The sequence below is a fragment of the Xenopus laevis genome, chromosome 1L (assembly GCF_017654675.1).
Source record: "Xenopus laevis strain J_2021 chromosome 1L, Xenopus_laevis_v10.1, whole genome shotgun sequence".
NCBI lineage: Eukaryota > Metazoa > Chordata > Amphibia > Anura > Pipidae > Xenopus > Xenopus laevis.
In genome coordinates this window covers 118,996,832-119,024,123 of record NC_054371.1, presented here as the reverse complement: position 1 = coordinate 119,024,123, position 27,292 = coordinate 118,996,832, and the positions used below count along the sequence as shown (strand labels likewise).

At 35.9% G+C, this 27,292-nt stretch overlaps 1 protein-coding gene across 2 annotated transcripts in view; it reads right to left on the bottom strand.

Annotated features, from left to right (window-relative positions):
* Positions 1–26,822, bottom strand: part of pax5.L (paired box 5 L homeolog) — a 119,430-nt gene extending 92,608 nt beyond the window's left edge. Inside the window, exons 1-2 of one of the 2 annotated variants that reach the window (XM_041587520.1) lie at positions 25,171–26,822; positions 8,438–8,603 (exon numbers count right to left, since the gene is read on the bottom strand). In XM_041587520.1, the coding sequence (XP_041443454.1) occupies positions 8,438–8,603; positions 25,171–25,213 (209 nt within the window). In that variant the 5' untranslated portion in view covers positions 25,214–26,822. 2 annotated transcript variants of the gene reach the window in all.
* Between the last annotated feature and the right edge of the window lie 470 nt (positions 26,823–27,292).

Here is a 27,292-nt window from a genome sequence, read left to right as displayed (position 1 = left end):
AATATTGTGGAACTTCCATATCATAGGCTGCTGCTAAAGTTACATTTCTTAATAAAGGGAGCATAAGCCTTAATTATATGGAGTATCTTTCATTTATTTCCCATGAATTATATTTTTACCTTTACATAGTGTACTATGTCCATAGAATATCTCTTCATTGTATCCCTGAATTTACTACTTATACACGATAAATAAATATACTTCACTTTCACTTCTATGCTTAATTGCTTAATAGGATTATTAAAAACTAAAAACATCTGTTGCATCTGTGTGCTGGTTTGAAATCCCTGAAACCAGTTTGCGTCATAAGTGCTTCATCCATTTGGCTCATCTGCATATGTGACTCAAATAAGAGTTTCGGGGGAAGCTGTAGGAGTTTGCCATATTTATGCACTATAGTGAAATAGCCAAAAGTTCCCCCTTCAAAAGAGCCACTAAGGAGCTGTTTCATGTTTTATATTAGTTATATCTAGCGGTTGTATAAGCCACAGCATAAAAAAGTAGTTGCTGCAACATAAAATATTGTCATCACGTAATAATACTATTTTATTATAATACCATTTGTAATACCACAATAGGGATGTAGCGAACTGTTCTGCGGCGAACTTGTTCGCGCGAACATCGGCTGTTCGCGTCCGCCGCAAGTTCGCGAACGTCGCGCGACGTTCGCCAATAGGCGTTCGCGTCAAAATCGTTCGACCATTCGACCATTCGATCGCTAAAATCGAACGATTTTCGTTCGATTCGAACGAAAATCGTTTGATCGAACGATTAAAAATCCTACGATCGTTCGAATCGAACGATTTTCGGATGTTCGAAGTTCGCGAACAGTTCGCGAACTGTTCGAATTTTTTGCCGGTGTTCGCGAACGGCGTTCGCGAACACATACTCGGCGGTTCGCTACATCCCTATACCACAATGATGTTCTCATTGTGGTTGCAAAACGGGAGTGAAAGAGATGAGTAGACATGAACTTAGAATACATGAAATCTGAAACTCTAATATCTAAAATCTGAATTTTTTTATGTTTGTAGCCAAATCAGGCAAAAAGTTGCTCATATCACTAGACTTTTAGCTAAGAGTAACTGATCCTGCTTTGACCTTTGGGATATAGCCGTTAATCCTAAATACACATTTATAAAGCACAAAAGACATCTGCCACTTGTCAACAAAAACACAGAAATACAGTAGTTACATAAGAACGAGGACAATAACATCTCCAAGGAAGCATAAAAAGTTATGATAATGTTTCTAGTAATGAAGGAAACAACCTAATGTCAAAAGCTTCAGGATAAGAATATTTGTTTCCCTTTCTATATTCTAAGTGTTAAAGAACAGTTCAGTCATACGGAGTGGAAGCAGATATCTTGGAGAGCTCCAGACTTACAGGCAATACTTCCACTTAAACATGAAAATTTCCAATAGACTCTTTAAGCCAAGAACCCATTAAAACACGTGCATATTTGCAGTTCTTTTTCATTCAGGGATCAAAAGCCTGGTTAAAGCTGTAAATGTCCATACCTGCTATACTACAGCTTTGAAACGAAAACAGTAAATAAAAAGTCTAAGAGGATTACAAAACCGGAAATGGCCTTTTTATTTTAATAATTGCTGTTTTTTACTCTATAGTTTTCCCTTTAGGATCCCTTTCATTGGCTGCTGCTTTTAAAGCATAGAGACATTTTTAGCAAAATGCAAAGATGTGCTATAATGAAGAACTATTTTTATGTCTAATATGCATCCAGAGCTATAATGATCAGCTAATGAGATTCTATGATCGTTAACCTCAAAGTAGCAGTAGTTGTGAAGGCTGGTCTTATTACTGCAACAAAGGATTAGATCTGTCATAACAAATGCTTCTTCGTAGAATATTTGTTCTGCAGTAAATAGTTCTAATGTCATGGTTTTATCTTAATACCAACTTGTTTAGATTCTCTGTTGGCATGAGCTTACTGTAGAAAACACAGCCTTTAATGATGCATAATTGTAACATTATTAACTGCTAAAATTAAAAAAGAAAATCCTGGTGTGTATAAAAGGGCCTCTCTCTGTTTAAAAATTCAAACTCAGTCCTAGAATGATGTTTACTGTCCGCTGACTCAGGGCCACATTTGTGTTGTCAGGTATAAAAAGAACTCCAGGAAGCAATTTTGTCAACAGTGCAGCCACTTCTAGAACTTCTAGACCTGACTCCCTAAGGAGCTGGCTGTAGGGCATCCGCTGCCTCTACTGATATTGAAAAAGTTTGCCTCAACTTAAATCATTAATCCAGAAACGATATTGTTGTATATTAGGAGTCAATAATAATGTGTGCTATAATAAGATGAAAAGAGATTGACCTCAATCACAGTCTTGGTCTGACTGCAGGAAATATGCTTTATGGGAAATTTGCATTGGACAACTAGATTGGATAGGTACATCAAATCTCACTCATACTGAGCATTATCATCAGGGGTTGTGGGATACCTTGTCCTATGAAATAAACCTTGACACCCTTGATCTAGTTTTAATGATGAAATGGATTTAACGTATTCTGAGTGGTTAAGCACCGAAAGTTTTTTCTTCTAGGAAACATATTTCTTCTGTTTTAGCTAAGATGCACCGGAGAGTACATCTTATGATTTCCTGGTACCTGGCTTTTTAAAAGAAGATGGTCCATGCTTCGATTTTACCTTCTACTTTATAACAACTCACATGTGAGTTTGCACGTGCTTTGTATACAGTCGATTTATTGCCCTGTCATAGAGGTGTGTGAGTAAAGCACACAGTCAAATTTGTAAAAGTCATGCATGAATTCCTAAAGAAGTCAAAACACATAAACTATAATATGGCATGTTGATTATGAAATCAGTTCATTGTATAATTGCATTCATTCTTCTTCTGACAACTCTTATTACAGTGGCACTTTGTTTGGTAAACTAAGACAGGGTTGCACTGTAATTAATACTTCTAGAAATAATGAGCTATGAAATTCTAATTTATTGTAGACAGCTTGAGTGAAACAAATCAAGATCCACAATTTTAGAAAGCCGTCATATATAAATGTACTAGTAATCATGCCTTATCTTCTGGAGCACGCTGAACTCAGAGTTTATGCAGAACATGAGGGATTAAAGTAAACATGACAAGATAGAAGCCAACTCATTATATCATGCTTAGGGTGCTACTAGATGACCGCGAGACCTCTTTAATAACCTATCCCTTCTAAAAGAAGAAGGAAAATATACCCTTGGCCTCATTTTGTAAGCTGAACAATGAATAATATTCATAGTTTTTCAGGTATCTTACATTCTTACATGCTGCAAAGTCACCAAACCTCTTCACAAAATATTTCCTCAAATTCAATTATGTCACACATACACAAGACCTTGTAATATGCTAAAAAATTCTCCCTAGGCACCAAATAGTTGAATTGCTGTCCATTGCAAATGTCTTAATAGAGTCAATGAATCAATGTTCAAACTCATATATTTAAAATATAAATGCACAGAAGGAATGTAACTTTAGAACATTTTAGAACATTTAGAACATTTTAATTTGTGTCCAAATTAAACTAGACACTCTACTAACAATGGAATTTGTTAAGACACTTTACTAACAATCAAATTTGATTTTCACGAATGTCTAAAATGTGTGGTTTTCCTATTTTTTAAAAAGCTCTAAAAATTTGAGATTTAGGGGCAGATTTATCAAGGATCAAAGTGAATTAGAGGGAATTTTCCAAGTAAAAAAATTCAAATTTCAAAGTAATTTTTTGGATACTTCGACCATCGAATAGGATACTACAACTTTGAATTAACTTCGAATTCGATTCGAAGTGACATAGTTCGAATATTCGAATATTCGATAATCGAAGTACTGTTTCTTCAGTACTTCAATACTTGCCAAATTAAACCTGCCGAAGTGCTATGTTAGCCTACGGGGACCTCCTACAGCATTTTTCTAAGTTTTTTGAAATCGAAGTAAATTCGTTCGATCGTACAATAAAATCTGCCCCATAGTGTAAAAACCACAAAAACCACTAATATAAAACTTCGCCAGGTAAAAGTTGTTGAGGTCCTATAGAAGTCAATGTGAGCTGCGCTGATCCTCTTGAACTGTTTTAATCAATTCAGACTTTTAGACGTTTTCAGATTTTATTTCACTAGGAACTGTCTGAAAAACTTTAATTTTTTTAGGTTTTTGAGGCTTCACTCAGGATAATTTTCCGTACATAATTTTTTTATTTGGATCTTTTAATAAATGTCATAGTTTTAAAAAGGGGCAGATTTAGCAAAATGTGAGATAGAATTCACCAGAGAAAAACGCACTCACTTTCTATTCATTTCTATGGGATTTTTAAAAGCATATTTATCAAATGGTGAACTCCATTGATAAATATGATTCTAAAAATCCCATAGGAATGAATAGAAAGTGAGTGAGTTTTTCTCTGGTAAATTCTAATCTCACATTTTAGAGTTTAGTTCTGGTTTTAAAAACCTCTGCAACCACTAAAATCTGACCTTTGATAAATAGGCCTCTTAAAGGCTTATTTATCAAAATGTATATGTGTGGAGGTTTTTTAAATTGAAAAAATTCAAAAACTCACCAAATTTGAATGTTTATTTATTTAAAAACTTGATTGATTAAAAATGTGAAAACTTTTTTTGATTACTTTAATGCAACCAAATCACATTCTACTCATGATTTTCAATGAGCATACCAACCTTCATAAAAATCTGAAAACAATCACTTTCATTTTTCCTAGGACAATTCCCATTTACTTTTACATGAACTGACCAGTTTTTAGATACCAAATTCATGCATTCATGCTCTCTGAGCCTTTAATTTTTTTTAAAAAATTAAAAAAACACTTGGGGGCAGATTTACATAGGGTCGAATATCGAGGGTTAATTAACCCTCGATATTCGACTGCCGAATGTAAATCCTTCGACTTCGAATATTGAAGTCGAAGGATTTACCGCAAATAGTTCAATCGAACGATTGAACGAAAAATCGTTTGATCGAACGATTAAATCCTTCGAATCGTTCAATTCGAAGGATTTTAATCAATCGATCAAACGATTTTTCTTCGACCTAAAAATTGTTAGAAAGCCTATGGGGACCTTCCCCATAGGTTAACATGGCACCTCAGTAGGTTTTAGGTGGCGAAGTAGGGGGTCGAAGTTTCTATTAAAGAGACAGTACTTCGACTATCGAATGGTCGAATAGTCGAACGATTTTTAGTTGGAATCGTTCGATTCGAAGTCGTAGTCAAAAGTCGAAGTAACCAAAAAAAACATTCGAAATTCGAAGTTTTTTTTCTTCTATTCCTTCACACGAGCAAAGTAAATGTGCTCCTTGAATTGTGGTCAAATAAATCCGCCCCTTAGTGGAAACAGAAGACTCTGAATATATAGGTGGTTGCCTAGCTGACTTGTTTTTAGAATCAGCCTCAGGGATCAATAGAGACTCTTTCATCTCTTACTGTTTTCTGAACAGAAATGTCAAACACTAAGGTGACATAGTCTTATTGGGGCCCTCATAAACCCCTTGTTCAGTATTATTAAAGGGTGCTTAGAGGGAGAACTAAAGATCAATGTCACATGACTTGAACCAGTGCTCAACAAAATCAACAGTCCACAGCAATGTAAATAATTTGAATTAGATGTACCTTGTGACATCATGGAACATATTCAAATATTCAAATATTGTAATGTGTAAAAACATTTGCTCACAAGTCCACCAACAATGGTTGTCATGATACAAATAATAAGGATGATTGCCCTTGTAGATATGTTATTCGAACATAGAGAGGCTCTTGACATTCAGGGGCAGATTTATCAAGGGTCAAATTTCGAAGTGATAAATACTTCGAAATTCGACCCACGAACATCGAAGTCAAAGTATTTTTCACCGAATTTGGCCATCGAACAATCAAAGTAAAATTGTTCAAATCGAACGATTCGAACGATTTTAGCGTACCATCGAACGATTTTACTTCGATGTGTGAAGACTTAGAAAAATTCTGTAGAAGGTCCCCATAGGCTAACATAGCACTTTGGCAGGTTTAATTTGGCAAAGTATTGAAGTCGAAGTTTTTTTAAAGAGACAGTACTTCGATTATCAAATATTCGAATATTCAAACTATTTTACTTCAAATCGAATTCAAAGTAAATTCGAAGTGGTAGTATCCTATCCTATCAATTTCGAATTTTCGAATTTTTTTACTTCGAAAATTCCCTCGAATTCACTTCGACCCTTGGTAAATCTGCCCCTCAGTGTGTATCTGAAAACACTCACAAATGCAGGCACACAGATAACTGTGCTAACATCATCATCCAAGCTGCAGATTACAAAAAACAATATTTTCCATAACACTACAATTACTACAAACGTTCAAAAACAAATGGAGTGTTATGTAACTATTTATCTTATGAACACTTGCAAATGAAGGAAAAGCTTGTAAAACAAATGTATCACTGAAATTCTGTAGCATAAGAAACAGAGACCTAGGAACTACAGAATAATTAAATTAAAAAGAATCTCTGAGTTCTTTGACCTGTATAAAAAGCATTTGGCCTGTGGCCACCAACACATTTACACTGAGAACAAGTGGGGTACCATAATAACATACACAATGTTTGCCCCAGGTATATTTACCCATAGCAGCCAATAATGTGCTAGAATTATCAATTAGAAAGGAAAATCTCATGGTTTATCTCATGAAAACCTAATAGAAATAAATGGGGAATTTTGGAATTAAATTAGGAGATACAGTTGGCGTTTCTCATCAACTGAATCTGGTATAATATGTTTGCTTTCCAACAAATGCTCAAATGCTACCTACTGATGGGTTACTATGGTTTACTAAACCGGTATCCATTGTGAATCTACTATTACATTTCCTGACATATCCTCATTTGATGCTCAATTACTATACAAGACTTTGGGGCAAATTTACTGAAGGGCGAGGTGACGAACAATGGCGAAAATTTGGCAGCGTGACGTCATTTTGGTACAACTTCATACTCTAACACCAGGAGAATTTTTGCTCTGGCGAACGGAGGTAACTGCGCAAATTCACTAAGATACAGATTTTACTGAACGTTAGCTCTTCCGCCAGACTTGCCTTCGTCAGCTCAGACCAGGAGAAGTGCAATGGAGTGTATATGACTTTCTTGTTTGTTGAAAAATTTTGTAACTTTCAAAAGACGCCGACGCCTTTTCACTTTTTCGGGATGATAGGCTGCAAGAGTCTGTAAAAAATGTTTTGGGTACCCGGGTTCCCCCCCCTAACATATGGCGCATAAACTATACACTGGGCACATGTGTAGGGCATTATAACAACTCTATTTTTTTTCATTTAGGTTCCCTGGGCTTGTGTAGTGTAATGTATTTTCTGAAACATATACGTGCATTCAACTTTCACTTCCCGCCATATGCAAATTAGCCAACGCTAGCGCAATTTCGCTTTGCTTGCCGAAGTAACGCTAGCACAACTTTGCCAGCGTTCGTCGCCCTGGACGTAAATTTTCATGATAGTGAATTAGCGTTGTCTGGCTGAATTTACGCCTAGCGAAGTGTTGCGATGTGAGCGAATCGGACTCTAGCGCAAATACACAGCTTAGTGAATCTGCCCCATTGTTGAGAAAGAGACTTCCCCACTGGGCAAGATATTTACAGACCTTTTAGGTTTAAGCCAGAATTCCGTTTATTCCCTTTATTCCTTCTTAAAATAAATCTTATAATATCCTAATAAAGTTCCACCTACTGCAAATAAAGCAAATAATGATTTATCCCAGCTCTCACCATATTATGCCTATAGGCTGCGTGCATCATGCCTAAATTATTAGATACAGTATTTTGCAGCACTCCCTTTAAATAAGTACACATTTAAACATACAACAGGTTTTGGCTGCAAAAGGTATGGTTCTTATAACAAGATATGTGGAGTTATGGGCATAATTGAACCTCATCTATTTTCATAGACTGGCATTGTAGAGCTTTTAGCAGAGCCTAGTATAGAACATCTTATCAAAGTGTTCCTATACAAAGGAGAATGTTGGAATGAGTACACCTAATCAGTAAATAAAGAGATTTCATATAGTTCATACATAAAAATATTATTTTATATAACACACCTAAGGGATCGAAACATGGCTCGAAAGGCAATAATGCTTTTAGCACTCTGTAAATAGCTCCATTAAAATGTGCTGGTTGTACCCTTGTACCTTTGGACCATTGGGGAATGCTACATAACTGTACTGGCAAAATTTGTGTAGTACATGAGCTTTCCCTGGATTGACACTAACTTGCGCATCATTTGTATTAGCATTTTTATTAATGGCATTCCTTACTGCAATTTGCATTCAAATCTCTAAATAACATACATACAAACTTATGGGAGGAGTTAAGTACAACATAGACTACAGCTCTCTGATAAAATTTTCATTACCTGCCAAGAATTTTGCTGACACATCCATGACTAACCCGTAGTTGCCGAGAGATGTCACACGGCCTTACTCCTTGATGGGCCAGTTCCACAATTCTCTGCCGGACTACATCGGGAAGGGGCCGTCCATTTACAAAGACTCCACCTAGCTGATTCACTCCTCCATGTCCTACAATAGATGGAAAAACAACATCATAAGGCATCTTCACAATACTGACTTTATAAAAAATAATGCTTTGCCTCCCATAATTGCTATCAAATATATTTGTTTTCAATTTACAACCTAACATTATATGCTGTCATGGTTCTAACAATACAACACAGTATACTGAGGGGCAAATTTACTTATGGTCGAATATCGAGGGTTAATTAACCCTCGATATTCGACTGCCGAATTGAAATCCTTCGACTTCGATATTCGAAGTCGAAGGATATACCGCAATTCATTTGATCAAATGATTGAACGAAAAATCGTTTGATTCAAAGGATTTTAATCCATCGATCGAGCGATTTTTCTTCGACCTAAAAAATATAGCAAAGCTTATGGGGACCTTCTCTATAGGCTAACATTGACTTCGGTAGGTTTCAGGTGGCGAACTAGGGGGTCGAAGTTTTTTTTTAAGAGACAGTACTTCGACTATCGAATGGTCGAATAATGAAACGATTTATAAGTTCGAAACGTTTGTTTCAAAGTCAAAGTCGTAGTCGAAGGTCGAAGTAGCCCATTCGATGGTCAAAGTAGCCAAAAAAAAAAATCGAAATTCAAAGTTTCATAGACCTCACTGATTGAAGAGTATACTTGTTCTTTATTATAGCATGCCTTTTTATATTGCTTTTTAGGCTACTCTTGTATGTTTGTACCTGCTACAGAATGCATTGTCATTTTGGAAGAAAAATAGTTGTTAACATTTTTATACCACCCTATGTGAATAACAAAATCATGCATCTGAATTATATTGTAAGTTCTTCCTACTGCGTCTCTTACCATGTGGCACTTAGGGGCACATTTACAAAGCTCGAGTGAAGGATTCGAATAAAAAAAACTTTGAATTTCGAAGTGTTTTTTTGGCTACTTCGACCATCGAATGGGCTAGTTCGACCTTCGACTACGACTTCGACTTCGAATCGAACGATTCGAACTAAAAATCGTTTGACTATTCGATCGTTCGAAAATCGAAGTACTGTCTCTTTAAGAAAAACTTCGACCCCCTAGTTCGGCAGCTAAAAGCTACCGAACTCAATGTTAGCCTATGGGGAAGGTCCCCATAGGCTTGCCTATGTTTTTTGGATCGAAGGATATTCGTTCGATCGATGAATTAAAATCCTTTGAATCCTTTGATCGTTCGATCGAAGTATTAGCGCTAAATCGTTCGACTTCGATATTCGAAGTCGAACGATTTTACTTCGATGGTCGAATATCGAGGGTTAATTAACCCTCGATATTCGACCCTTAGTAAATGTGCCCCTTAATGTCTGTGTATGTAATCTTATTTATTTATTTTAACGTTTTCCCTTTATCTACTTTTTTATACTGTAAAATTACAGTGTTGTGTATCCTAGTAGTGCTTTATAAATACAGTTACACATACAGTACATACATAATTAAAAAAAACAGACAGTCCATTTGGATATTTTATGTAAAAGATACAGAAAAGCATATGGGCTATTTATCACTGCATTTCAGGGTTGTGCAGTCTAGCACCTTCTGTCTATTGTATAGTATATATGCATATACATTCACATACATCAATTATATTTATATATCAACTGTGCCCCTGAATTCTGTGCCTGTCCAAACACCTCTTTAGGGCATTAAGTGAATCTACCATTACATGTTCACCAGACAGGGGATCCCATAGTTTGACAATCACACAGTAAAAAAAAAATGTATATTGCTTTAGATAAAATATGCCTTTTCTTCACTCTAAAATGCCATCAACATATTTACAGACTGTTTCCTTTTCCCCTTTTCTTCTCCAGAGAAAACAACCCCAACTGTGATATATGAAGAAAAAAAATGATGCTTCTATCCCTCAAGTCAATGCCTTTTTTATGCAAGAGAGTACATTATTAGCTTTAGTAGACACTATCTGACACTGCTTTGAGTTGCAGGCTCTGTTATCTGCCAGATAAATCTCAATTATGGAGACCCACAACACAATGTAGCATTCATGCTATTTATGCTCAAGTGCATAACCTCTGCAGTAATCACAAGTGCACTTCATTTCATCTTTTGCAAGCACTACAAACCAACAATACAAGAAAAATGAATGGGGAAAAAAAACAAAGGGAAATAAATGTGTACAGTCTAGCAATTTAATCATTTTACATTGTAGCAGTGATGGGTCATTAATGGGTATGTTGGCAGGTATGCCCCAGGGATTTTAATGACGGCATGACATAGGAAACACCATCAGCACCATTAATCCTACTGCTCATCTGTTTTTCATTTACTGCTCAGGTATTTGGGAAGCAATTGGGTAAAAAGCAGCAACATAGCTTTTTGGGGAAATGCTGCCTGTGTGGCAAGAAAAGCCTTTCCAAATATTCATCTACATTCTTATGCTTCACCTGCGTGACCTATACCCTAGCAGGAATATGAATATTTATAATTTATGTGTTTCAGCTACTCTGTAGTATGTTAATTTTTATATGTGGTACTTACATCTTAAATGGCTTATAATAAAAGCTCTTCCACACTACGGGGCACATTTACTTAGCTCGAGTGAAGGAATAAAATAAAAAATACTTTGAATTTTGAAGTATTTTTTTGGCTACTTCGACCATCGAATTGGCTAGTTCGACCTTCGACTACGACTTCGAATCGAACGATTCGAACTAAAAATCCAATTCAATAGTCGAAGTACTGTCTCTTTAAAAAAAAAACTTTGACCACCTACTTCGCCCGCCTAAAACCTACCAAGCATCAATGTTAGCCTATGGGGAAGGTCCCCATAGGCTTTCGTAGCTTTTTTTGATCAAAGGAAAATCGTTCGATCGATGGATTAAAATCCTTCGAATCGTTCGATTCGAAGGATCTAATTGTTCGATTGAACGATTTTTCCTTCGATCGTTCGATCGTACTAAATGCGGTAAATCCTTCGACTTCAATATTCGAAGTCGAAGGATTTTACTTCGACGGTCGAATATCGAGGGTTAATTAACCCTCAATATTTGACCCTAAGTAAATGTGCCCCTAGATATTAGGGGCTTGTTTCTATACCAAACATGTTTTTTGAATTCCAGTTTCAGAAAACTTGTTTCTGTACAGTCAATTATGTTCCCAGAGTGTAAGCTCCTTTGCATAGGGCCTTCCTCACCTTTTGTACTGGTATTGATTGTGATGTATGTAACTCCATATGTTCTATGTGTATAATTCATGTGATTTTGTTGTATAATCACATTTACTTTTCAGTGCTACGCATATGTTGGCGCTATATAAATACATGTTAATAATAATAATAATAATAATAAATAATAGACATTAGTGTTGCTAAATAAGACATTAAAGGTTAATTGACGCAGTTGTAAAAATCTACCAAACTCACAAATAGTCTATTCATTTTTATTATTTTTTATTTTTCATACAGTATACTGTAAAATTATATTTTTTTTAAAAAATGGGATGAGGAATCACACCAATTTGTGAAAAAATGTTAAGCATGTGTGTTAATATACATGATAGTTCGATTTGAATTTGTTGGCATTGGAAAGAAAAATATTTGTGAATATAACAGTGAAATCTGTGACACACTTTTGCTTTCATAAAAGTAGAGGTAAACATTCTGAATTGTCTCTAAGGAATGGAAGAAGAATTTAGCTTTTTGAAAAACAGTCACTGACATCTCAAAAAAGTCTGACACACTGTGTCACAGAAGTTTTGCGCATCTTTCTACAAAATATAGTCACTGTTGGAAAAAAAAAGAACAATTTCGTTTTCACTTAAAAATGCCTTGGGGTTTACTTTTGCAAAAAGGTGAGGGGATGTAACTAACATCACAACATGAAAAAGAATAAAATGTGGAAGCAGCTTTGTAGTCCAGGATGTACAGAAGCAAGACTGAAGTCGGTTATAAATTGAGTAAGAATTTCCTCTGTAAAATGGAAAATAGGTTGTTATATAATTAAGTATAGTAATAACAATAATAATTACACATACAAATGACATTGCTGAATTGATTACAAAGGTGATCCATTGCATTAGTAAGTTTACCCATAGCAAACAATCAGATACATATCTGCTAAATTGTATAATCTAATCAAAATGAATTGCTGTTTGTTTACTATGGGTAACTACACTAGTACAATTTACTCATATGATAGTAAGTCAGTCCCTTTATTAGATTGTTTCTGCCTTCTTCTCTTACAGCTAAAACAGGCTCATTTTTATTGGTTAAATCTCATAAATACATATAAAGTATATAGCTTATAAGTAGACCTAAGTAATTAACAAAATTATTTTAGGTCTAAATAGCTCTAGTAAAAAAAAATATGCAGTATATTCAGAGCCATCATAATTTCACATTTTCCCAATGTGTATTACTTTCATAAGAGAAAAGAAAAGCCAATGCTCCTAATGTAAGCAAAAATGAACAGCAAATGCAGCTTGTGACAGTTACATTTCAGAAACAGTCTTCTTCCTTTATGGCTATGCACAACATATCGTGCTCGCATGTAGTTTTTTTGCCTGTGTGCGTTGCTTATGAAAAATATTATACTGATTTTTAATGGTGTTTACAAGTGGAAATAATTTCATGATTACATATCAATTACTAATCAGCTATTCATTATAATAAGGAAGCCTATGTTATTTACAAAGCCATTTTTACACCAAATTGGTCTAGTAAATGAGAACATTTGACATGTAGGACCTTGACAACCTGAGTATCATTTTTTTTCAATAATCACCATCTGCACTATAAATATAAATTACACTGTGGCGGTTTTCAGACACCGCTTAGAGAAACTCACTGCAAAGCAATGATGTAGGATATGGACTGGTAATGTATATTATCAAAAAGCTATTATTTACAGATTATTTTACTGTGCTGCTAAATTATTAAATACAGCTCTATTACTGCATTTATTCATTAATGGATTAAAAAATATGGTAAGCTTACCTGAATTCCTATACCCAGTAACTCTGTGAGCTCCAATAAAATACATCTTTCAAATAAACATTAGCAACAAACTTTTTCATTTTTCCCTTTGTAATATAACACTGATTGCATTTAAAATACATCTGAGCATTAATGTATAGAATAGGGTAGCATACAAAAGTAGCATTTAAACTTTCTTACCCTGCTTTCTAAACACCATATTTTTCCAAAATAATCTTTCTTGTTTCTTAAAAATAGAGCAGTCATGGCTGCCATCTTGGAGCAGGGCCTGCAAACTTTGCACATGTTTCACTCGTGCTTCTGTAAATGTAATGTGAATAGAGCATGCAAATGAACCAGACACAGAGCACTGCCTATGCTCCTGTTATAAAGGAGATGTAGGGATACTGTATAAATGAAAATGGTATAACTTCACCCAAAAACTTTACCCCATTAAAGGAACTCAGTTTGTCCAGGTGCAGTATCCTATAGCAACCAATAAGATGGTTGCTCTTAAACAGGTGCCCAGTAAATTCTACCTGCTAATTGGTTGCTGTGGGTTACTGCTCCAGGGCAAACTTAGTGCCTTTTATTTTATAACCCTTAAAATGTAACAAGATCACTGGAGAAGCTCTTGAGGCACACAGTAAACAGTATGATTGAATTTCAAGCCTATTGTTGTTACAATTCTTCCTTAATATCTGGCTCTCCTTGTGCTTTATTGGTATTTTTAATTACTCTATTTCTTGCAATTTTCAACACACTCACATAAAGTTTTGGCTAATATTGGACCAATACAGTGGACTACAGTTCTGATTTACAAACATAGATACTAAACTGCACCAGTGCAGCTGCCCAAAGCAACTAGTCATATATTTTGCATTCATTTTCTAACCTGTGGTACACACTGTAAAATAAAGGGCTAGTTGGGTGCTGAAGTGGTAGATTTTAACCCCAGTGGTAATTCTGATCATAAAGTATACTGGAGGCTAAAATACTAAATCTAAATCTTTGACCCTATCTCCAAGCTATGAGCTATAATCAGCCCTCAAAATCTTTAACATGTTAGTATTGCATGATCAGTATGAGCCATTTTGGAGTTAGACACAATTTATAGCTAGTTTAATTAAAATGTCTGTGAATTGTGATCTTTATAAGACATACCCCCCAAAACGGACTAAATTTTTTATTTAGCAGGACAGGCCGACCATGTCAGTTTTGGAGCAAATTTAGCAATTTTGGGTATGAAAATACCAGTCACCTATAGGAAGCATGTTTCTATTACAAAATACTGCTTTTCCTGCAAAAGCATAAAGCAGTAATTAGTCAACTACCATGATTACATTTCATAACACACATTTGTTGTTGAAAGTAAAGCCAGTATACTTGTGCAGGTCAAACTTGCTTAAATAGTTTAGCTTTGGGAGATGTTCAGCAATGCCAAACCATATTTGTAACTTTTAGATAACGTAAATGTATTTGTTAAACCCCAATAAAATGTGGCCTTGCATTGTGCATAATAATGGCAGGAAAGGTCTCATTGAGACTAGGGATGCACCAAATCCAGGATTCGGTTTGGGATTTGGCCAGATTCGGCCTTTTTCAGCAGGATTTGGATTCGCCCGAATCGTTTTACCTGGCCTAACCAAATCCGAATCCTAATTTGCATATGCAAATTAGGGGTGTGGAGGGAAATCACGTGACATTTTATCACAAAACAAGGAAGCAACGTTTTTTGGTGTGGAGGATTTGGTGTGGAGGGAAATCACGTGACATTTTATCACAAAACAAGGAAGTAACATTTTTCCTCCTCCCACCCCTAATTTGCATATGCAAATTAGGATTCAGATTCAGTTTGGTATTCGCCCAAATCCCTAATAGAGACACTAAAATATCGTCCAAAAATCCAATTTTCATGAATTTCTACAGTTGTGAAACTAGCAAGTGACAAACATCCATGTTGGTAAGTCAGTAATAATAATCAACTGCAAGTGTTTACCCTTAGTTGTTGTGAAATAAATCCCTACTTCATTTCAGCTTCTGTGCATATCAAGACAAACTACAAGTATCAATAACATTGTCTTATCTTTGACCAAAAAAGTCAAAGCATATTAATGAGCACAAAGATTAATAACAAAGCTTAAATTCTAAGTTTAATTTTAACAGGAAAATATTAGTAACATTCTTTTATCTCCCCCCAACAAACAATATAAATTCCCAATATCAGAATCAGACTGAGGGGGTGCGAATTACAAAATAGTGGTCCCCTGCATAGCCCCAGTTGTAGATACCCTAGGTGACAAATACTAAAAGTAACAATAATTTGCTGAGATATGCAAAGTACCATGTTGATACAGACTGAATAGGGCAAGAACAAATGACTTGGGATAGTAATGTTAAGATCATGACAGTGGAAAATACAAAAGAGCTAGGATGATTTGAAACTCATCAGCTTTAATTATTTGAGAATGAAGGCTGCACCCGGATGTTACAGCATTGTTGTGCTACAGAATTACCCAGGCTGTCTACTGTGTACCCAGTACACACTTAAAATTCAATAACAAAGATCAAAGATTAATTTCAAGGCCTAGGATCAACTAGTATGTTATAAAGAAATGACCCTTTTCCTTGGGCACAAACAATAAAGACTGCATGTTCATGTGGCAATTTTAAATCAAAAGAGGAAGTAGAATCATTTGTGTTACAATAAATATTCCCAAGTCTGTTAAGTGCACACTTTTTTTTTACTCAGGAAGGTTTTTATTGAAAACTCAGAATATCCTTACATTAATTTTACGATAACATGCAGTATATACACAGGGAACATACATGTTGCTAATGCACACTTTAGAGTAGATGGTACAGTATTACATTAAAAATGTTACTGCACAAAACCAACAAACCATATAATCCCACGGTACTACTGAAAGCCAGTAAATTCTATTATGCCCTGAAAAAGCAGAAAACTATGTGCCCCAATCTAATATATAACAACATCTAGTGATAATGGAAATATTTTGGCAGGCATAGATTCACAACCAACTTCCACATTTCACCATTTCTAAACCACAGGAAATTTTCACAAAAAAACGTGGTAACAACTCTCATTGACTTCAATGTATTTTGAACAAAAAGTGCTGCAGCAAAAAAAACACCCATTGACTTCTGAGTATTTTTTGGAGAACAAATCACTGCATTAAATGCCCATTGACTCCAATGCATTTTGTGCAAAAAAAAAAGCCACTGCAAAAGAAACAACGTTGCCTTCACTCATAGCGATATTTCATGGTTCCAGAAATAAAGGAACTCAGTTGAGCAACTGCTGTGGTAAAAGAAAAAAATTAAAAATGATGGAGGCTGACAAGATGTGACTGAGGAGACAGTGGGATGTCAGGCAGCAAAGGCCGCTGCTAGCCACACTGGCACAGACTTTTAAATTCCAGAAAAGAGTAAATTTTGTTTCACCATTTCTAATCCACTGACAATAGGCACACAAATAATTATAGAAAGCTACTGGCCATACTTATTTTTTTGCTCTCCGACTGAGGTTTTAAAAGGGCTGCTGCATTACATACCAAACTTATCTGAGACCAAAAAACTGGTTCTTCAGGCTTAGTGCTCAGGCTTTTAAGAGAGAGAGAGAATGTCCAGACCTCCAACCATAGGCATAAGACTACCATTAAAGGGAGGGATGGGTGCTACAACCACATTCTTCTAGGCAGTCTCTCTCCTTTAAAAGCTATTGGTAGGGGGTCTCTCTTCTTTAAAAGCTAATGTCAGGGGAAGGTAGGCTCTTTTGAGATCAGTCCCTTGATCAGGAGACACTTATACCAAGAAATGCTACCATGCAGGGAGGTACCAGCCTATAAAAATGACCAGAGGTAAATAGTTAGTGACCACCATAAGGTGTTTACCTTGACGTGGTATGGTGGTTTGTCCATTTTCTAATCATAATTTAACTAAAACCCTCTTTTCTTGTAAATACATGCACTTGCATTGATATTAAATGACTAGTGAAACAGGGGACCAAGGAATGTGCATTGAGCAACTCTCTCTCTTTTGTATGCTGGTAGCTAACTTGGCCAGATCAATCACACTTTAAGAGGCACATGTATCAAAGGTTGAATTTCTAATTCATGTAAGTTTTTAAAAACTCCCCTAATCTCCCATAAATTCGAAATTCGACCAACTCGAATCTAATTTGAATCAAATTTGATTTGAATTTAAAAAACTTGATTCAAGTTTTTTCTCCGGAAATTGAATGTCGGTAAGGTTGCAAACAACTCCAAATTGATCCCTGGACATCTCCCATTGACTTTAACAGCAATTTGGCAGGTTTACGGTGGTGAATAGTCAAATTCAAGTTTTTAAAGGGCTAGAATATGATAAATCTCGAAAATCAAATTAGTTTTTTTTAAAAAAAACTCGAATCAAATTTTAATAACTCCCCAGTCGAATTGGACAGTTTTGACCATATAAAAAACTAATTTAGAATTCTAATTTTCAATTCGACCCTTGAGAAATCTGCCCCTTATGGTACTTTTTGTATTTTTGCCTTGGAGTGCTCCCACACTGCCCAAAAATCCTACCCTCCAGGACTCAACACTCCAGCTAGATAAACTTGGCAGAACATGGAGACTGAAAGATGATGTAAATTTCTTTTTCTTTATGGGGTTTAACATAAACACATCATGTAATTGATCATAAAGGGATTGTTCACCTTTAAATGAACTATTTGTATGATGTAGAGAGTGATATTTTGAGACAATTTGCAATTAGTTGTCGTGTGCTATTATTTGCGGTTTTTGAGATATTTGGCTTTTTATTCAGTAGCAACCTGGTTACTAGGATCAAAATTACCCTAGCAACCATGCACTGATTTGAATAAGAGACCCGAATATGAATAGGAAAGGCCTGAATAGAAGGATGAGTAATGAAGAGTAATAATAACGATATGTAGCCTTACAGAGCATTTGTTTTTTAGATGGGGTTAGTGACCCCCATTTGAAAGCTGGAAAGAGAAAAAGAAGGCAAATAATTCAAAAATGATAAAAAAAGAAATAATAGAGACCAATTGAAAAGTTGCTTAGAATTCTATAACATACCCAAAGTTAACTTAAAGGTAAAAAGGTGCATAAAGACAAATCTGATATTTAGGCTGGCTAATCAGATGTACCCTGACACTGGAACCTTTGTAGCTTTTACATTGACTTTGGTTAGGTACGCTTATAGATCTGCCTTGTTCCTTATAAATGCGAGTATGCAGAGAAAGAAAGCTCTGAAAAAAAGTATAATACCTACTTGTGATGGACTTCTACCTTCATGGAATTATATCACTATGACTTCACTTATGGTCAGCCACAGGTTTCAGGCTGAAGTCAATACACTACTGAATTTGTATCATATGCCTTGCTTTATATAAATAACAACCATACATCCACTTGTGTTTCAAGTGCTTATACAATATTCGCATAAGCTTAAAGGGCCAGTAACACCTAGTAATGATAATGACAAAGAATCACCTATGTTGCAAAGGAAGAAGAAACTGATCGAGTTTGATTAGCAATACAGTACTGAAGCATACTTTATGCAAAACCAATGCAACTTCCTGATATCAATGCATTCAGACGTGAATTACAAAAAACATCCCAAGATATTGCAAGTTGTTTTACAAATCTAGATAATTAATGGGGAATTAAAGGGGAATTTCAGCAAAATTATTTAAAAATTACATTTTTATGAGAAAATATAATTATACAACCTAAGTAGCTTTCCTGCTTTTTCCTGTATAACCCTCTGACTTGGTGTTACTGTTGCATAAAACCAGGTACCAGTTTCCATAAGTATCATTTCTGTAACAATAACCCTCAAATATGTCTGTTATTTTAGCAGGTAGTAATTACCTCCAAAAGGGATATTAGTCATTACGCTTAAGAATGTGTTTTTTTTTTTTGTAATAACACCAAAAAGTAAGGCCAGGTCAAAAGAAACTTAGCTATGACAGCACACACACACAATCACGCACACATATATATTTATATGTGTGTGTCTGTACAGTGGTAGGCAATTATAATCAGTACTTTTATTTTTTATTAAACACATATGACATTTTGGTACCCATCAGGCAATGTTTCCTCCAGATAGCATTGCAGTTCCAGTGCTAATAATGCTTACATAATGGGTTCATAGCTCTGGAAATGCGGACTAATAAAAATTGCCCCTTTTTTAAGAAATGTAAAAAAAAATCGGCAATTTCCTCTTTAATTGATATTAATTTATTAATATTATTGCTTTGCATGTGCCTGTTATTTTCAGTTCTACAGTTAATACTATCTGCCTTATTGGCACTTGAAATGTGAAACAATAAAATTTCCCTAATTCTCTTAGCGAAATTGCCATAGCTCTGAATTCCAAAAAATAGTCAAATTAGGCCCCAAATTCATCAGGAAATATCAACCTTCAGTGAATCTTTTAGATCTCAGTCGTAATACTGTTAATAATAGGTGTTGGCTACTAATAACTGCTTATGTTTCATTAGTAGATCAATAGATATTTCTTCACACTTGAGAAATGCTAAAACAAGCATTTAAAAATATTGAAATAGGGACTTGAGTTTGCGGGACTGTGCACCCCTGCGAAAAATGTTTCATGGTCCAATCCCTCACACAATATGCAGGTCACCCACAACAAGAGCAAAATTACAGGGTGTCCTGGGGAGCTTCAATAGTTACTCCTCTGTTTTACATGTGAATTAATTTGACTCTCTTTCCTTCAATATGCCTGCTAGTCTGTACTCTCAAATAGACATAGAACCTTAATGACATGGATATAATGAAATAAAAGAAGCCCACTGAAAGAGTGTGGACTACTGTTTTTACCCAACAGATGTAGAACAGAAATCCCTCTCTCACTGATAAAATAGGCAGGCAGGAAAACCTTAGTAAATAAATCTCATTTGCAGTATTTCCGTACAGAAAAAGCCATTGTGTTTCTGCTGTGTAACCATCACCTATTATTATACTTTGATTATGCCCACTGGCTAATGCTATGGACGCAGTGGTTGCGTGAACTAGTGATGAAGGGAAAATCAGTATTCCATGACAAGTCCCTTCACTGAAGGAAGTGCTTGGCAGGATACAACATAGGGAAACTGATTTATATAGTAGGAAAAAAATCTAAAGGGAGTACATAAATATCAATGACAACTGAATGGATGTGCCTTGCTGCTGCTAAGCCAATCAGTCTACTAAGGTAAATAGTATGCCTGCTGCTGATTGGCTCCATTTTCCTGGTGGCAGTAATGGGCAAACTTGCAGCATTTCACTTTGCATAAAAGTTTGCAAAACCATGGAAAATTTCATGAACCTGCAAAATTTTGACAAAGTGCATTGGAGTCAATGGGAAGGTGCTATTACATCATAGAAAATAAACTTCCCACATTGCCAATTTCTTCCACTCATGGTTGCTTACTTTTCTATCATATATCATATCTTTCTCCCAGTTGCTCAGGCCAAAAAAATCTCCAAATCCCAATGGTTGATGTGGAAGACAAGGGGTGGATAACAATGACATCTGTGGGGGTTTTGGAGGGGTGCAGTGAAACAAACCACAAAACTGTACTGGGAAAAAAGTTTGCTCATCCCTACCCACTAGCATTAGGGCAGTATGGGCATTTAAAAGGTATTAAAAGGGCACTTATTTAAAAACATAAACTTTGCAAAAAATGTTGTAATGTTTTAATTTTTCCATGTAACTGTAGTGGAATATGATTATTATTATTATTATCGATGAGGAGGGTATGGTGATAAATCGATTGTTATTAGTTGGCTCTTTTTCATTACTTTGAAAACAATTGCCTGACATTTGATATAATTGATATATATATATATATATATATATATATATATATATATATATATATATATATATATATATATATATATATATATATATGATATATAATTTGGTATAATTACAGGCTAGTGTGCCATAACTCGTGCCATATCCAAATGCCAGCAGTGGGTTTCTGGTTGTAGGTTTGGGATATCTGCTAATATATCCAGATGCCTGTGCCTTGTTATGTGACAGAGTAATTGTTAATGAATTTTGCATCAGAACCCTATTTGTTTATTTTATGGGCTAGTTTCAATAAAGTGATTTTCAAACCTGAAACAAGTGCAAGTGATTTAATTAGATTACATGGGGTAATATATACTGCAGCTCCAGAAGCAGTATTTGTGTGCACAGGGCCAGAGACTGGAAGGCATTAGCAATCCACCGAGGCTGCTTGGGCACCTTTCCCTTTATGATCTGGCTAGTGTGCCATAACTCGTGCCATATCCAAATGCCAGCAGTGGGTTTCTGGTTGTAGGTTTGGGATATCTGCTAATATATCCAGATGCCTGTGCCTTGTTATGTGACAGAGTAATTGTTAATGAATTTTGCATCAGAACCCTATTTGTTTATTTTATGGGCTAGTTTCAATAAAGTGATTTTCAAACCTGAAACAAGTGCAAGTGATTTAATTAGATTACATGGGGTAATATATACTGCAGCTCCAGAAGCAGTATTTGTGTGCACAGGGCCAGAGACTGGAAGGCATTAGCAATCCACCGAGGCTGCTTGGGCACCTTTCCCTTTATGATCTGGCTGGTTCATGTGGCACACTTCTGTGACAGCAGAGCTTCCAGTTGAGGGCAGAAATCTAACCCCTTGAGGATGCATTTAATAATCAAAATGGTAATTAACTCGAATCCTGTAAGATAAACACTTTCAGTGGCAATCAGCCAAAGTAACGACGTGGGTTTCCTCTTATTACAAAGCCATATTTCACATTTTCAAAGGTTACAATGTATATTTTTGGGGAAGTTTCTAGTGTTATTTTTATTTATCTCTTAAATGATGATGTGGTATAGGTGGAATGCTTACAGTGAGGTTATTTCTAATGGGAAATTATACATTAACAATTTACAGACTAGAAATATATATACAGTATATATATATATATATACAGTATATATATATATATATATATATATATATATATATATATATATATATATATATTCATATACTGTGTATATATATATTTATATATATACAGTAGAACCCCTATTTTACATACCCTGATTTTAAGTTTCCCCTCATTTTACTGTATATATATAATATATATATATAATGTTTCGTTGTTTGCAGCAGTTCATTAAATTAATGACAAAATAAATGTGGCTACATAAAAGTGCATGTATTTACATATATATGTGTGTATATATATATATTTACACACATATAGATATAGATATAGATATATATATATATATATATATATATATATATATATATGCTTTAGTTTTTGGAACTAAATAAATCAGTTGCTTTTAAAAACTGTTAAACTTGTAGTTGTTGTATATATTGTAATATTGCAGTAACTGAAATCATTTATTGCCCCTCCCAGTGGTCCTACAAAGAATCAGTGAGCTCCCATCAAATGACATAATTAAAATTAGAAAGACTATTTGTGAAATATCTGTATCTCTCATTGAACTTGTTTTTTCCCTCTGATGTGCTGATTTTTAGCAAGAAAACTTTGTTGTTCAATACACACAGAAGGTCGTACCTGCTTTGTCGCTGTTGCAGCTTTGGGGATTGAAGGAAACCTAACAATGTCACTAAAATAAGCCTGAATCAGAGTCTCATTTTTATGGCATGTTTGAAGCTGAGAAATACTACAGTTAGATGCATAGACAGACCGATGAAAAATATATTAACTTATTTCCCCAAGCTCCACAACTTTTATACAAAGGCACTGGACCTTCAACAAGGATTGCTCTGATTTGTCTTTTTAGCAAACGCTTTGTTGATGGTGGCTTTTATTTTTAATTAAATTTAAAGTAACGTATATTCATTTAATACTTATTTGGTCTGTGGTGGTTTTAATTGCTCCTATTTTAGTTGTTAACACATGGTGCTTCTCTCTCTCTAGCCCAAGCACCGATCAGCAATGGCAACATAAAAAGGCAATATTTTATTATAGGAGAATAAATATAATAATAATTGATTTCTGGTGATAGCTATTGTTATCATGTTGCTGGTTTTGTTAAAGGTGGCTGTTACTGGACCAAGTAGGTCGATTGTATACATGCAGCTTTTGTAGCAGAACTGGGGATTTACATGATCAGGATGGGATCTTGTGACAAGCTGGGAAAAATCGGAGCAATCGATCCCCTTCAAGTGCAAAGCCTGACCCAGCCTCTCGCCTTTGTTCTGCGCCAAGCTGAGAGAGACAACTTGCCCATGTAAGTAAAAGGCACATCAGTTGAATGTGTTGCATGAGTGACTCTCTCTCCTGTGCTATCACATCAGGGAAGCTCACACAACTTGTGCACTTGTTTTCCTGGGGACACAGCTTTCACTCGGTATTGATGTACAGCTTGTGGGGGGTGAACTGAGGGGGGCAAAGAACATTGTTCTTAAGGAATATATATATATATATATATATATATATATATATATATATATATATATATATATATATATATATATATATATATATACATATATATATATTGATAACACCCAATAATAACACAATATACAAATATGATCTTGCTTTCTATTTTATGTATGTATATATATATATATATATATATATATATATATAATAGACAAGCAGAAAAGCAAGATCATATTTGTATATTGGGTTATTAAATAAATGTGATTATTACTTCCAGGTGTGCATCCACAGAACAGCAGCAAATGTACCATATTTAAAGGGAAGAGAACTCCCTGGTCGAAATACTGTATATCCTAAAGGCCTCTCTCTTAATAAACTACCGAGCCTGAAGTGTATATTTAATCAGTCATTTCACTTTTCCCTTAGTGAGCGTTAGCTCCTCAGCTGAGATGAAATGCACAAAAAAGAGCAGTTACTTTCAGACTCCCCCTCGCAGCTCGGTTATCGCTCCCTCTTTGTTCCTTGTTTCATTTTTACCCAAGACCTAGAACTAGCAAAGATCCACTAATATAACCATTGGCTGAATATTAAGAGAACATAGATATTTATCCTCAAGTCGCTTGACTGATTTTAACAGAGAAATCATATAGAGCATGTGAATGTAGAAAACATATACAGTGGTCCCACGTGCTGGCTTTCATTGTATACACGAGATGAGTTGTTTTGTTTGTTTGTTTTTGTTTGTATTAATTGAAAAGTCATTTTTTTTTGTAAATACCTATGATATTATCGTTTGTCTATAGCAGCCAGCATAATTGCCAAAAATAGGTTCTACGATATTGCAAGGGTAAGTTATAGAAACATTAAATAGAAAAGATCTTTTTTGTCAAACGTGTTGTATCATTTTCTAGAAAATTATTAAAAAGTACTAAATTCGTATTGCAACACTTAAGTAAACCGTACAGGCCTATTTTTAACCACAATGACTATTATATATACGATAAATGGATAGATAACATAATAACAAATGCTAGTGTTCAATATGTTATATTCAATGTCATCAGGGTTTGCGCCATGTTTAGATAACTTAACGCTAAGATACTCCCCGCGTAAGACTCAGGCAGGTGTGTAAAGCAATGGGATCCATGAGATCAGTCAGGTAAATGAACAAGCTGCCTACTTACTATGCATTGCTGCAAACGGGTCGTGCTTACAGTGTATTTCCATCGCAGCGATTCCCAGCTGGAAGCCCGTGTTGCTCTGAGACAAACGTCCTATTGCACTGCCAAGCTTCTTGGCTTTACATGAAACGGACTAAAGGATCCTTTGCACTCGGCAGCCCCCCACATCCAGTCCCACGGGCAGGGAGACTCCTAGTTCTGCTTCTGCTCAGCCCAAAATGATGCGACTGCTGAGCACGCGACCAGTTCTGTACCCTGGCGTGGGGAAGTTGCTTGCTGTGTGGCTTTAGAAAAGGGTACTGGAGATCAGGCAGGGCATCCTATTAGCGACAGGCGCGCAAACTCAACTCCTGCAGTCATTCAATGCAATACAGTGTTTAAAGCCAGGCAGTAACTCGATATATATATAGAGAGAGAAAGAGAGGGAGAGAGCTGGATGGCTTGGCACACTGGGATATATATTTTTTAATTTTCAGGCTTTGATTTTCCCAAAAAATATAAATTGATGATATAATCCATGAACACTGTTTTTTTTATAAGAAATACAAAAAATGCCCGGGGCACACTGATTCATGGCGTAGAAATAGTCCCAGATGATCCACGAAGTAGAATAAATAAATAAAAAAAGCGAGAGTTTGAGCAGTCTTACTGTTATATAGGAGTTTACACGTGGGGTAGTAGCTAGTGCCCCGGAGAAGACTAGGAGAGAGCTGGATACTCCAAGGAAAAGATGATTGTCCCGCAGCGTGTATATTATTTAACTATATATATACTCCAGGAATAATTATTACGTAGAGAAAGATTCAAAGCCGGGAGAGAGAGAGAGAGAGAAGCGTGTGCTTTAGAGATGAGAATTAGCGATTCATTGATGATACTCTCTGTTTAGACACAGTCCAGTCCCACCAGGGAGCCCGTCTGGATTCCAGTGGATGGAAACAGATAAATCGATGGGCAAGTGGGAGTAAAGGGCTCCTTCCGACGCCCCCGGTGCCGTGGAAAGTTTTCTACAGAGCAAGATAAACCCGGAGGGAATAATTAGCATAGCAGGGCTGCTGAATGTAGGAGTCTGCTTCCTGACGCATTGGCCGGTTCCTCGGATCTAAATGGAGCTACTGAACTTCCCCATGACTGTGCAACTGTACTGCTCCTAGTTCCGTCTGGCTGTGCCCCGAGGCTATAGCTGCCGCTGCTCAGCGATTCAGTGTCTGCCGCCGCGTTCAGTACCTCGCTTCATGTGGACAGCGCTCCTGGCTAAAGCTCTGCCGGGAGGAGGCGGGAACTCCAAGAGGGCGCCCTGTCAATCACACTATCTGCTGCCATTCACTAAAGAAGAGCGGAGGCTCTCTTCTCTTTCCAATTGGCTGAAAGAAGAAGGCGGGTATCCTCGCCTTCCTATTGGCGGAATGTAGAAGGCGTTGGGGAGCTTGTGAGATCTGATTGCGTCTCCTTCTTCCAATCGTAACTCGAGAGAGGAAGCGCTTAGAGGCGTCAAGTTCATTGACAAATGGGACTGTGGCTAAATGTAGCGGAACAGCTTGTCCTTTATCCGACAGGGAAATAGTAAGGGGCGTGAGGATCGGGGGCCGCTTACTGACGTTCACATGTGCTGTGTGTGCGTTTGTGTAGGTTTTCATTCGCTCTCATATATACACATTAATAAGGAATATAAATGGACAGACAGATGAAGCCGGGAAGTGAAGTTATACTCTCTTGGGCTAATTCTATATTTCTAGTTTAAAGGGTGTTCTTTAATTTTAAAACACGAGTTCGATTTTATTTGGTAACCACGCTTTTATCATAGTCTGGGTGCAATATTTGTGTGTGCACATATAATAGATATATATATATTCCCATTCAAGTTGTAGTCTATTACACCGCTACTACTGCACGTCACATCTCCTATGTGATTTCTTACAACCCCTGCATAATCCCTTCCCAAACGTAGTTTTCGCTGCCATGGTGAATTACAAATAAGTGCTTCTGCAAGTAACATCAATCTAAAATCCAAACCAAGCGTGCAACACTTCAATACATTTTATCCTTTTCCGCACAGTGCAATCAATTCCCAAGATACCAACAACTGGGACATTTTTTGCCAGCGGAAAAAAAATGTAAGTGAATAAAG